The 11159-nt window shown below is 52.4% G+C and overlaps 1 protein-coding gene across 4 annotated transcripts in view; it reads left to right on the forward strand.

The window, feature by feature from the left end:
• The window catches only part of RNF220 (ring finger protein 220), a 237223-nt gene extending 228535 nt beyond the window's left edge, over positions 1-8688 (forward strand). For all 4 annotated transcript variants that reach the window (XM_075039294.1, XM_075039296.1, XM_075039293.1 and 1 more), the window contains one exon: positions 6450-8688. In XM_075039294.1, the coding sequence (XP_074895395.1) occupies positions 6450-6521 (72 nt within the window). In that variant the 3' untranslated portion in view covers positions 6522-8688. The remainder of the gene's footprint in view (positions 1-6449) is intronic.
• Positions 8689-11159: the final 2471 nt, after the last annotated feature.

Here is an 11159-nt window from a genome sequence, read left to right on the forward strand (position 1 = left end):
TCTACTGGTTTTGTATTGCTGTGTCAAACCACACCAATGAGCTTGCTACTCCCTACTTGCTGGCTGTCTGGGACACTCAACACAGTGACATTTTTCATTCATCCATCCGGCGTGCAGAGAGCTAGTTGTTACACAGTTCGAGTTACGCAGAAACTGGGACACAAGCCTGGAGTAACTTCCCTGTGATCCCTTTTGGAAACCCCTGAAAACACGTGCAGGTTCTTCAAAGACAGGAGAGGAAATGGTGTTGCAGGAGGGAGGCTTAGCCTGGGCAGTGGGAGGTGGGGTTCATTTCCCTGAAGATCGACGTGACCCTCACGGCGCGTGTCCGTCCTCAACCGGTTGTAGGACTGCAGCCCTGAGTCACAGGGTGATGGGGGATGAATCTCCCTCTGGAAGAGGTTTGTCTGCCCCTTCTCTGTCCTTCGCCATTAACTGAGAGGGACCCTACGGCTACTAGTGGGCGAGATTCATATTTTCCTTCTCCTGTGAAGAGTGCTCTGACAGTAGAGATTGGCAATCTGCTGCAGTGCTTTACTGGGGAGGTTTGGAGCCTCCATCTTTGGAGGTTTGTGAGAACAGGTTTGATGGGTGTCCGTCAGCAGTAATTCAGGTTGAGGTGATCTTGCCAGGGGAATGGGTTGGTGAGTTCTTGACATCCCTCTGAGCTGTAGTTCTGTGATCTCCCGAACCCTGGTATCCTTCCTTACAAAGTAAATGCAGTTAAAAGCTAAGTTAGGCTGTTGTTTGACAGCGATGGAGCTGTTGGTGGGTGCAGGCATGCAGGGGCTGAAAGAGGGCAGCTTTATTTGAGCAGGTGCAGTTTGCTGAGTTTCCCCCATCACCTGTACAGCCAGATCCAGCATTTCCTATGTGTATTTGCTGACCCCAGGCTTGTGCTTGACTGTCTTGGGCTTATTTGAAAATGACAACTGCAAGAGCAGGACAAAATCACTTCTAAAAAGCCTTCTTCATCACAGAGTATGCTTCCAGGGGATCCATCAATAGATGTGTATGCTCTGCAGTTGACACATTTATATCTTTGGTAGATTACACTACTACGTTCTTAGCCTTGTCGCTTTTTCTAGGCTATAATACCATATATCCCATGCGGGCTGGAGTATTTTTGTAAGAAACAGTGCAGATACAGAGCAATCCTTCTGGGTGATTCCTTAGTGCTTCCAGCAACATAGGGACCACCTGAGTCAACAGCTGCATGGAGGATGCTGCGCTTGATCCTTCATGATGTTCCTATCTGCCATGAGGTTGTCCAAGTTATTTATTAATATATTTCAGTTTTGGCCTCCAAAAAACCTGTGGAGGTGAGCTCCACCCTTTGAGGAGGCTCTGTGAAAAAGGTTGCTCTCCTGATTGCTTTAACCGCATTGCCTGACAACTGGAGGTACCCCACAATGGCAGTGGTGAACAGCTGCTTCTCTGGGAGTTAGCATTTGCAGAGAAGAAGCTACCACTTCATATGGAGGCATGAGTGGGAAAGGGGGCTGTCGCCTTGGTTGAGAATTGGATCTTGGAGTTCGATTCCTCTCCTGGCAGAAGCTGGCTCTCGGTTTGGGTCCCTTCTGTCATCTCTCTACTTTGGTTTTCCTTCCTATAAAACAGGCAAGCTTTGAGCCCAGGTTTGAGAGTGGCACTGTGTAGACAAAGTTGCTGTGTGTGTGTGTGTCTCTTTATTCTCTGTGCCTGGTAGCATATTCGGCTTGGAAATTGCCCATTTTTAGACCCACAGGACAGCAGGAAGTGCCTAAATCCTTCCTTTTGAGTTTTCTTGCTTTAGCCAATTTATAGCAGACGTCACACCATTTTTTTTTTAAGAGGCAACTTTAAGACAAAATACTCCAATCCTTCCTGGCACCATGCGAGCCCTAACGACTTCTCAACATCTCAGCTCTCGTTAATGTATTTTTCAAACTACTACCCCAAGTGATTAGCCTGTATTGTGGATCAATCACTTGCCAAATTTTAATTAAGAAAGGAGGAGAAAAAATAAACTCCATCCTGGTTCCAGCCCCTTTTCTTTGCTTTGTAACAGCCCTGGAGCAAACTTCTTGCAGCAGAGTTTTATAAACCCCTCAAAACTGGGGTTTATAATGGAAAAGCTGAGGTGGCCTTTACTCTAGCACACGCAGCTATAACACATCAAGGCTTTTCCATGAAGCTATGATGAAAGGAGCAGAAGGACCTGGAAAAAAAAGAAAGAAAGAAATGGCCGACAGGTGGGACTTATTATTCCACAGCATTTTTATTTCAAGGGAAAAGTTTAGTAACCCCAGCTGGCAGGTGAGCAGTGGGGGAGCAAATGCTTTTTCATTGTGCCTGTGCCAGCATGTGTGTGTGTACAAGCTTGTGTGCCTCTCTACAAGAGAGGAGAGCTTAAATGCTAGTGCCAATAAATGTTGTACACCTACATCGAAAAGTCAGATGTAAGGAACAAGGTTCTAAGCAATTTCAATCTAAAAAGAAAAATCAGGACTTAGTTCTGAATTTAACACACATGCTGATGTGTGCAGAGGATGATAGTTTAAAAAAAAAAAAGAAAGAAAAAAAGAAAAAGGCTTCCCCAAGGGTCCAAAGTCATTATTTTTGCTTGAACTGTTTAATACCAAGCATAAGTACTAGGGAGACCCAGAGACCTGGGCCCGGCGTGCCACGTGGAGTCAGCCTGCACAGCACTCAGGGCAGGCTGCTGAAGGTCTCTAGGATGCTGTCGTTCCCTCCAGTGAGCCCAGGCTTCAGAGCTCAAGATGAGCTGCCCTCCCTGCGTGCAGGTGAAGCAACATCCACCACTGCCCTAAATGAATCTGCAATCAGGTCATGTAACTTTTTCAGAAAATGGGTCAAGCGACATGTGGTTGGGTTCTGCCTTCTGGTGTGGTTGAAAACTTGGCCCTGGCTGCCTATGTGCAGCTCTCAGCCTTAGGTGGGGAGCGTGGATCCCCCTAAAGCCATCAGCATGTGGTGCAGAAAGCAAATCTCTGGGACAGAGATCCCAGGGTCTGCCAGGATAAATCCACCCATCTTCCATTTCCCTGTAGTGTAAAGGAATTGCATACCTGACTTTGCTTTACCACAGAAGAGAGGAGTAAAGCTGCAGTCGGTTTAATCAGGCTTGTTCTGCCATCCTGTGGGCTGAGTGTGGAGGACTTGTGCTTGTAGTGAGCACCTGCGCAGGCTTTGGAGAGACCTGGCAGGATGGCTTTCCAGGAATCTGTCCTTCCGAAATTTCCCACATTGAGCTATCTAGTCTCTGTTAGCGAGGTTGCCCTCGCTAAGGGTCACGCACATCTGCCTGCAGCTGTCTCAGTCCACCTCCAAATCCTAGAACAGAGTACAAGATGCAAGACAGTGGATGGCAGCAGCTGAGGTTTGCTTTTAGCAAAAATGAACTCAAGGGGTTCAGTGTTCCTCCCCACCCATGTACAGCCAAACGTCTCCCACTTCAGCAGAGCTGGTAACTGCTGAAGTGCTTTTCAGCATTGCACAAGAGCGCTGAAGAAAAGGGGGCATGGTTTTAGGTGGCAGCAAGCACTTTCCTTCATCCTTCGCCCCAGACTGAATGCAGACTGAGGCATTTGATGGGTCAGGAGACTGGTTTTGCAGAAGGTACCTCTCCCTGGCGCATTGTCCAGGGAGTTAGAAACTCCAGGTACTCAGTTGGATGCTTTTTTGTCACTTGCCAATAAGCTGTGTCCTTCTTGGGAAGGAGAGCATGGACACAGATGTGTGCAGTAGTCATATCTGGAATGCCGTGAAGTCCCCATGCATACTTACTTCTGCTTGTCAGAGCACGCAGGAAAGCTCAAAAGGGCAGCTGCCAACTGCTGCCCCTTTGACAACATGCTGTGAATTAATTCCTCAGCACCTCCATGCCACTTCCCTGGGACCCTCCAGCTACAAAGACAATGCCAAGAGGCCAGCCAGATGCAACAGGCACCTCTGGGTACCAGGGAGCTGCACGGCAATGCAGGCCTGAGCAGGGACTCAGTTAAAACAGCCTGTTTTGTGGCATTTGCATCCAGATTAGTGAGCCCCTCCTTGGCAGTGCTGCTATGTAGCCTGGCCCACAGTGGCTTTAAAGGTGGCAGAGGGGGCAGTTCTTTAGATTTTTGTCTCCTACCTGTTGTAGCTGCTGCAAGAAGTTTTTACTGGAACATGCAGGGTTAGAGCTTGCCCTTTTCTAATGATGGAGATTCAAAGCTCTGGTCTTGAGCACAAGCAAAGGGGCATGTTACATAAACAGGCTCTGTTAAAGTCCAGTGCAGGCAGTCTTCAGTTTCATCAGGGTTTTAAGCCTTTTGTTCCAGCTGTGGTTTGTGCTTGCTCTTCCCGGAATCCAGCATGCCAAGTCCACTGTGTGAAGATGGGTGCATGGGGCTGCCCGATGCGTTGCACAGGCACAATGAGATGGTTCCTGTTGCAGAACACTGAAAATCTAAACAGACACAGTAGTTAGAGAGGGAATAAGATAGGTCCCAGACAGCTAGAAGGATGGGCCCACGGGCATCAGCACCAGAGCTAGGTGCACCATCCAGACCACCAGTGGTCTGTCCCACTGCCAGTCTGTCACTCACCCTGAGAGTGATGTCCAAGGTGTCTTAGGTGTCCATTATGCGTTTCATTCAACTCTAGTTCAACAGGACTTTGTGTGTGGCTGGTTTACATCTCAGGTGCAAGTGCCCATGGTTCCCACGTGTGTCGGGGCAGCAGCTCAGCCGCTAGCAGCAAAGGGTATCCAACGGGAGCCTGATTGCTCAGAAGTCCAAAGCTTGGGGAACAGTGACCGTGTGAAGTCCATGTCTGCAAGGAATAATGTGCACTGGGAGCAGGGAGGGGGGCTGGTTCGAAGCTATTCTGCCTGGCCTTTTCAGTAGTACTGAATACTGCAGAGCAAACATGACTTGTGCCTCTTTGGAGCTGCATCCTTGTCAATTACTTGCACCCGTGTAAATTTTCTGTACCTGGGGCTCTCTCCTCCAGGTTCTCCTTAGTCCAAGGAGCTTCTGGGGGAGAAAGCGCCTGTCCTGTCTCTGCAGGTGTTGTCACAGAGCAGAGAGGACCTTTTCTAAGAATGCTTGCCTTTTGTAAGCAGCAGTGCCGCCTCCTCTGCTAGGGATGTACCCAAATGCAGGTAGCAGTACCGAAGCAGTGTGACAGGTCATGGTCCTGCCCTGCCACTCAGTCCATGTCCTGCAAGCTGCCACGCTTACTGCTGCAGGTACTGAAACAAGCCCTGCTAAGGGAGAGCAGCAGCATCACTGAACCAAATGGCTTCAGTTTTGCCAGCAAGCCCCGTGTAAGCCAGCAGGCTCTCACATGGCATGTTGCGTGCCTGTCAGCTCGCTTGTCACACCGAGCGCGGGGTGTTAGCTGCTGGAAGGGCCTGTCTGACCATGGTGAGCAAAACTCAGGGTGCTCAGACAGAGCCTGTGCTCAGTTCTGTGCGGCGGGAGGTCGTATTGAGGTTGTGGTCGGTGTTGAAAGCCAGGACATCCCAATTTCCTGTGCTGCTGGTGCTGTAGACAGGAGGCTGCCTCACAGCAGAGCCATCTTTCTGTCATTTTTCCCATCAACTCTCTGTCACATCTGCCAATCTAATGATGACCGGCTTAGGTTGACCCCGATTCTGAGGCTTATTAACACCCTCTTGCTGTCAGGCTTGGTGACAGATGGCACATCAGCCTTTGTTTTATTTCACGTAGTGTTCATGTCGGCCGCCCATTACCTCACCCCAGCTCACATCACAGTTTGCTGGTTTCAGCTCACCTTGGCAGAACAGACTCGTCTCCGCAGCATCTCTGCAAGGGGACAGGACGGGGGGTTCCTTTATGCCAGCAGCTCTGGGGCTTTTGCAGGATGGCCAAGGCAGTCCCCAGCTGTGCTGCCCTGAAAGGGATGGTCCAACCCCACCATGAACCAGTTCAGTCATCCCAGCTGAAAACTGCACTTCTTCCAGCTGGGTTGGTTTTCTGCCTGCTCAGTGACGTGAACTGGCTCATTGAGGGCTGGAGGTGAGCAAGGGAAGCAGAAAGGAGCAGATCTGCCTGGCAGACAGCGGTGACAGCGCAGCAGGACAGGGGGCTCTGGATGATGCGCCTGCAGAGACTTCTCTCCCTGGAGCTGCTGTGTTTGGTGACACACCTTGGCTCTGGGTTTCAGCCTCCTGCAGAGCTCCTGCCTGCCCAGCTGCCTCATGCCAGTGGCTGGAGTGGCACGAGGGATTTGCAGGGCAGGCAAGAAAGGCATCGGGGCTCCCCCTTCTCGCAGGTTCTGCCTGCTGTTGGGAGAACATGGCCCTGCTTGGAGGGGGAGGAGGGTGGCCTTGCTGCCCCTGCTCCTGTGCTGCTCCCCCTGAGATCCCAGGCCAACGGCAGGGTCATGCGGGCTGTCCTCCTTCGCGCTCTCACACTGTTCATCTCGTCTGCCGGTTGCAGGGTGCCAAGAAGCTCTGTCCCCAGTGTAACACCATCACGTCTCCTGGAGACCTTCGGCGCATCTACTTATGAAGGACCCAGCGGGAGGGACCCAGCTACTCGGCTCAGCTCATCACACCAAGGGGGAGAAGAACGACAGCAACAAAAAAAAGACGTTTTAAAATTTAAAGAAAAAACAAACCAGAGACTCCAGACATGGACTTGAGGATACAGGAGCAGTGGGGAGCCTTGACTCCCGGGTCCCACATGTTGGGACCTCCTTCGGCATCTGCAGCGGGCAAAACCAAACCCTTTGTTGTGAAGCCCCCTTTTTTAAAACCAGTATTCCCCATCCACCCATTCCCTGGAGCTGGCTTTGCATCGCGGATGGCTTGTGAGCCCTCCTTTGGACTGTGTTGTTGACCACTCTGCCCCCAGGAGACTGGGGAAGGGACCCTTGACAGAAAGATGTTAAATAACCTGTAACTTGTGTTCTTTGTTCAGTTTTTTTGTTTTGTTTTTATTTGTTTTGGTTTGGTTTTTGGTTTGGTTCTGTTTTGGTTTTTTGTGGTGTTGTAGTGAGAAAGAAAGGTTTAAAGAAAAAAAAAACACACCCAGGCAGAAATGAAGCACATGTAATATAGATTATATATGTTTACAATGTTGTGTATAAATGGGATAGACTCAAACATTACATACTAATAAGTTTCCCTTTTTTTTTGGGTTGTATTTTTTTTAAAGAAGAAAAAAAAATGAGCAGAGAACATTAAACCCATATTTTTCTTGGTTCAGCAAAGTTTTGGCATTAAAGTCATTAGTTTAAAAAAAGTATATATATACATATATATAATATAAATGGTTTAATGTTCTGTGGTGTATATTTCCTCATTCAGATATGAAGTTAACAGCTTTTAGTAATGGCTGTAGCATTGCCCATAACTTACAGAACTTATGGGGAGTAGAGGAGGTGGATTTTTGTCATTAGTTGTAGCTAATGGGGCTATTTATAATAGAATCATTATCCCCGGAAAGACACGGCTTTTAACTCCTCGCCGGGGGACCGGGCAGGGCGGGGGGATCTGGCTCAGCCCCCTTTGCCTTTCCCAGCTGGGGAAGGGGCAAACGGTGCGGAGCTGGAGGGAGGCAGCCTGCCAGAGCGCTGCCCTCTCCCCCGGCCGGCAGTGCCTGCTCGAGGGTCTGGCTGACCCCCTCGTGCCTCCTCCAAGGCCGTAGCCCCTTCCCCTGCCCCTGCCTTGCTTGGCTTTCCTCTCCTCCCCTGCGGGCAGCGTTTGCTGGCCGAGGATGCCTGAGCTGCTCCCGGTGCCCGCTGCCGAGGCAGGACGGCGGGGAAGCAGCGGGCACGGGAAGGGACGGCAGGGCACGAGGGATGGCAGGGGACGGGATGGCCCTACTGGTGGCCTTGCCCGGAGAGGCTCAGCCGGTTCCCTGGCGGTGCTGGCTGCAGCGGGCACCGGCGCTGCCCGGCAGAGATGCGCAAGCCCCTGCAGAGCCAGCCCTACCCTGCGCCAGTTTCCCCCAGCTCCCGCTCGCTCGGAGCCTGCGTTTTGCGAAAGAGGTTTTGGCAGTAGGGCGGCGGAGAGCCAAGCCAGCCCTGTCTCGTCCCCACGGCCACCCCCAGGGCTTGCCCGCAGGCTGCGGTGAGCAGAGATGCTTCCAGCCGGAGCCAGAGGTTTGCCGCAGCTCCAGCTTCTTCCACACAGTCCCTCATGCCTGTCCCTGTCTCCCGTATCCTCAGCCTTAACCAAAGCTGCCATCCGGCCTGTTTTTTTCTTGACTTTTCTTTTATTTTTAGGACCCAAGAAACAGATACTGATCCATTTCCCAAGGCGAATGCAATGCCCCGTGTGCTGACTTCTCCCAGCCCTGCCCCAAGCAGTCGCGGGGTGCCAGCTCCCCGAAGCCAGAAGACAGGGAGATGGGGAAGCTCATCTCCCCCCGGTCCTGCAGGGTCTTTCCAAGCAGATCCCACCTGGCAGCACAACATGGCTGGGGCATTCTAAGACAGTCTGGAAACAGCAGTGGATGCGGGGTTTGGAGCTGGGACACCAGTGCTGCTGGGCTGCCGGGGCATTTCTAGAGAGGGAAGGGCTGGGGAGGCAGGATGCCTTCGGGGTGACGGTCCATCACCACTTCCCTGCTCTGAGCTTGATACTGTTTTGCAGAGAGAGCTGCTGTCCTCGGCATCTCCCGAGTGATTTCAGAAGGATCCCACTGCACCCAAAAAAAAAAAAAAACCAAACCAAATTGAAGGAGCGGTATTTTATAAGCATGTTGGCAAAAGATGACAATTCCTAACTGAGAGTTTCCCTGGTCTCAAAGCTCAAAGCAGTGTGGTGGCCTCTGAGACCAAAGAGCTACAGCCTCCCCTGCTCAGGGGCGCATCCCTGCAGGGCTCCCCAGGACCAGAGAAAGCCGAGGCACCCCGGCAGGGTCCTGCTTCCCCGGGGAGGCTGTGGGCAGGGAAAGGGTCCACAGCGGTGGGCTGTCACTGCTGGGTAACCCTCCGGCCAGCAGCCCTCGGCCAGGGGAAGGGCAGGCGCACAGAACTTGGGTCTGGGTTTGTAAAGGGGGGAAAATGGGCGGGGGGGGGGGCATGGCTGGACTGCGAGTGCCACCCAGCCGGGGTTGCGGTGCCTGAGTGCCGGCGCTGGGGTCTCAGAGATGGATGTGGAGAGGGTGCAGTGGGTGGGTTTGAGAGGCAGCTGGGAAGGGGGAGAGGGCAGGACACCCCACCCCAGCCCTTCCTTGGAAATAGGCCCTGGGAGGGAGCCAGGCTTTCTGGCGGGTGTTGTGGACCAGCCGTGTTCTTTATGTACGTATGTGTAAAACCATATGTAACTAGTCATTGGTTCTTTGTTTTGGGGTTTATTTTTTGTTCATTTTTTGTTTTAATTGTAAAGCCATCCCCTGTTTTCAAGGGGGGGGCTGCAGGGGGAAGGCTGGGGAGAGAGGCATCCCGGTTTGTAACAGGCATCCGCCGCTTCCCCTCTTCTGTAATGAGTTTAAATGATTTTAAAAAAGGAAAAAAATTGAAATATCGGAGTTACCTATCTTTGCCCAAAGAATCCCAGTTGCACAAAGCGATATTCCGGTGTGTCGATGATTGTGTGTCGGTGTATATTATACAAAGAGGTACTTGTCACTCCCGTTTGTAAACTACATTTGACATTAATTAAACAAGTATAAATCTTCTTGGGCGCTTTCCGCCTTTCTGTGTTTCCCTTTGCAGGCGAGAGGCAGCGGAGGAGACATGCACACACACACACACACCCCCCCACACACACCCACCTCGCCCACACCACAGCCCCTGGATGTGGGTAATGTCCCAAAGGGGAGCCCCGATCCTATTTGGGGTGCAGGGACAGATGCAGGGGCAGGACTGGACGTAGGGTCCTGCCCAGCATCCCCCCCTGCAATGACGCATCTCTGCCCCACCACGGATGGGGTTCCCCAACCTGTCCCCCCCCATAGAGCCAGGAGGGCAGGGCGAAGGGCACACCTCAGGGGACACCCCCATAATGAAGTCTCATCGGCTGCATTAGTTGGGGGCAGGAGGCACCCAGCCCCAACAGATCTATACGTCCTGCATTAGGGGCCACCGGCGCGGTATAGGGTTACCCCCGACAACAGGGACTGGGAGGCTGCCGGGGCAGGGGGGGTAGAGGTCAGGTTCCCCCCGGCGTGGGGCTGGCGCCGACTCTTTGGTTTACAAACATTTTGCAGACAGGTCGATGAGGTGTTTTCAAACCCCTCCCCATGGCTATGTCCCCTGGGGCTGGGGTGCTGGGGGGGGTGCAGCAGAGATGTCAGGGACCTCTTTCCATCTGCGGTGGCAAAGGTGGGAAAAGGGATGGATTTTTGCCACTTTTTTGGCTGGTGAGGAGCAGCAGAGCATCTCAGCCACCCTCCTGTCCGGTTTTAGCCCAGAGGAGGCCTGAGGCCAGGGTGAGGGGCAGGAACCCTCCCTCCCCCCCCCTCCACCCAGCCCGCAGCAGGCTGCTAATATTTTATTTAAAATATCTTTAGGAAGCGGAGGGCCGTGATGTATCGGATGTATTGAGAAAATGCTAATGTGTAATAGCGTGTGTCAGGGGCCTCGTTCATCACCCCGCGCCGCCTTCTGGGGGATCCATATCTAATTAACAGTAATGAATGAGGGAGCCCACCTAATGACAGCCCGCCAGTTTGTTATGGAAATGAGGCAATCCCATTAGGCAAAACACTTAATTAAACAAACTGCTCGGAGTGGAGGCTGGAGCAGGATGGGCACAGGCCCTTTGGGGGACTGGGGGCCCTGGTACCCAGTCCCCCACATGCCAGGTGGGGGGCACAGAGGCTGCTGCAGCCCCACGGGGACAGATGCCCCACGGTCAACCCCAGCAGCAGCAGGCTGAAGCCAAGAGGGACCCACCGGGGGGGTTGTCCCAGCCAGGGAGGGGGCAGTGGGGTGGTTTGCATCCGCCTCTTGTCTCTCCAGCACGTCGATGGGCACAGAGGCGGCAGAGGCCAAACACAGATTTCCAATCAAACGTGTGTACTTGGCTCCTGCTCTATTGACACTGAAGCAAGAAGGGCTCAAGGTTAATTCCTTATCAATACCCTATTGTCAGCTCATTCATCACCCAGGGAGGGCAAGGGCTGCCCAAGCTCTCCCTGCCCCAGCCCCCATGGGTTTGGGAGGGTGACCGAAGGATGCCGTGCACACCTCTG

This window comes from Buteo buteo, chromosome 10, assembly GCF_964188355.1.
Source record: "Buteo buteo chromosome 10, bButBut1.hap1.1, whole genome shotgun sequence".
Classification (NCBI taxonomy): Eukaryota; Metazoa; Chordata; class Aves; order Accipitriformes; family Accipitridae; genus Buteo; species Buteo buteo.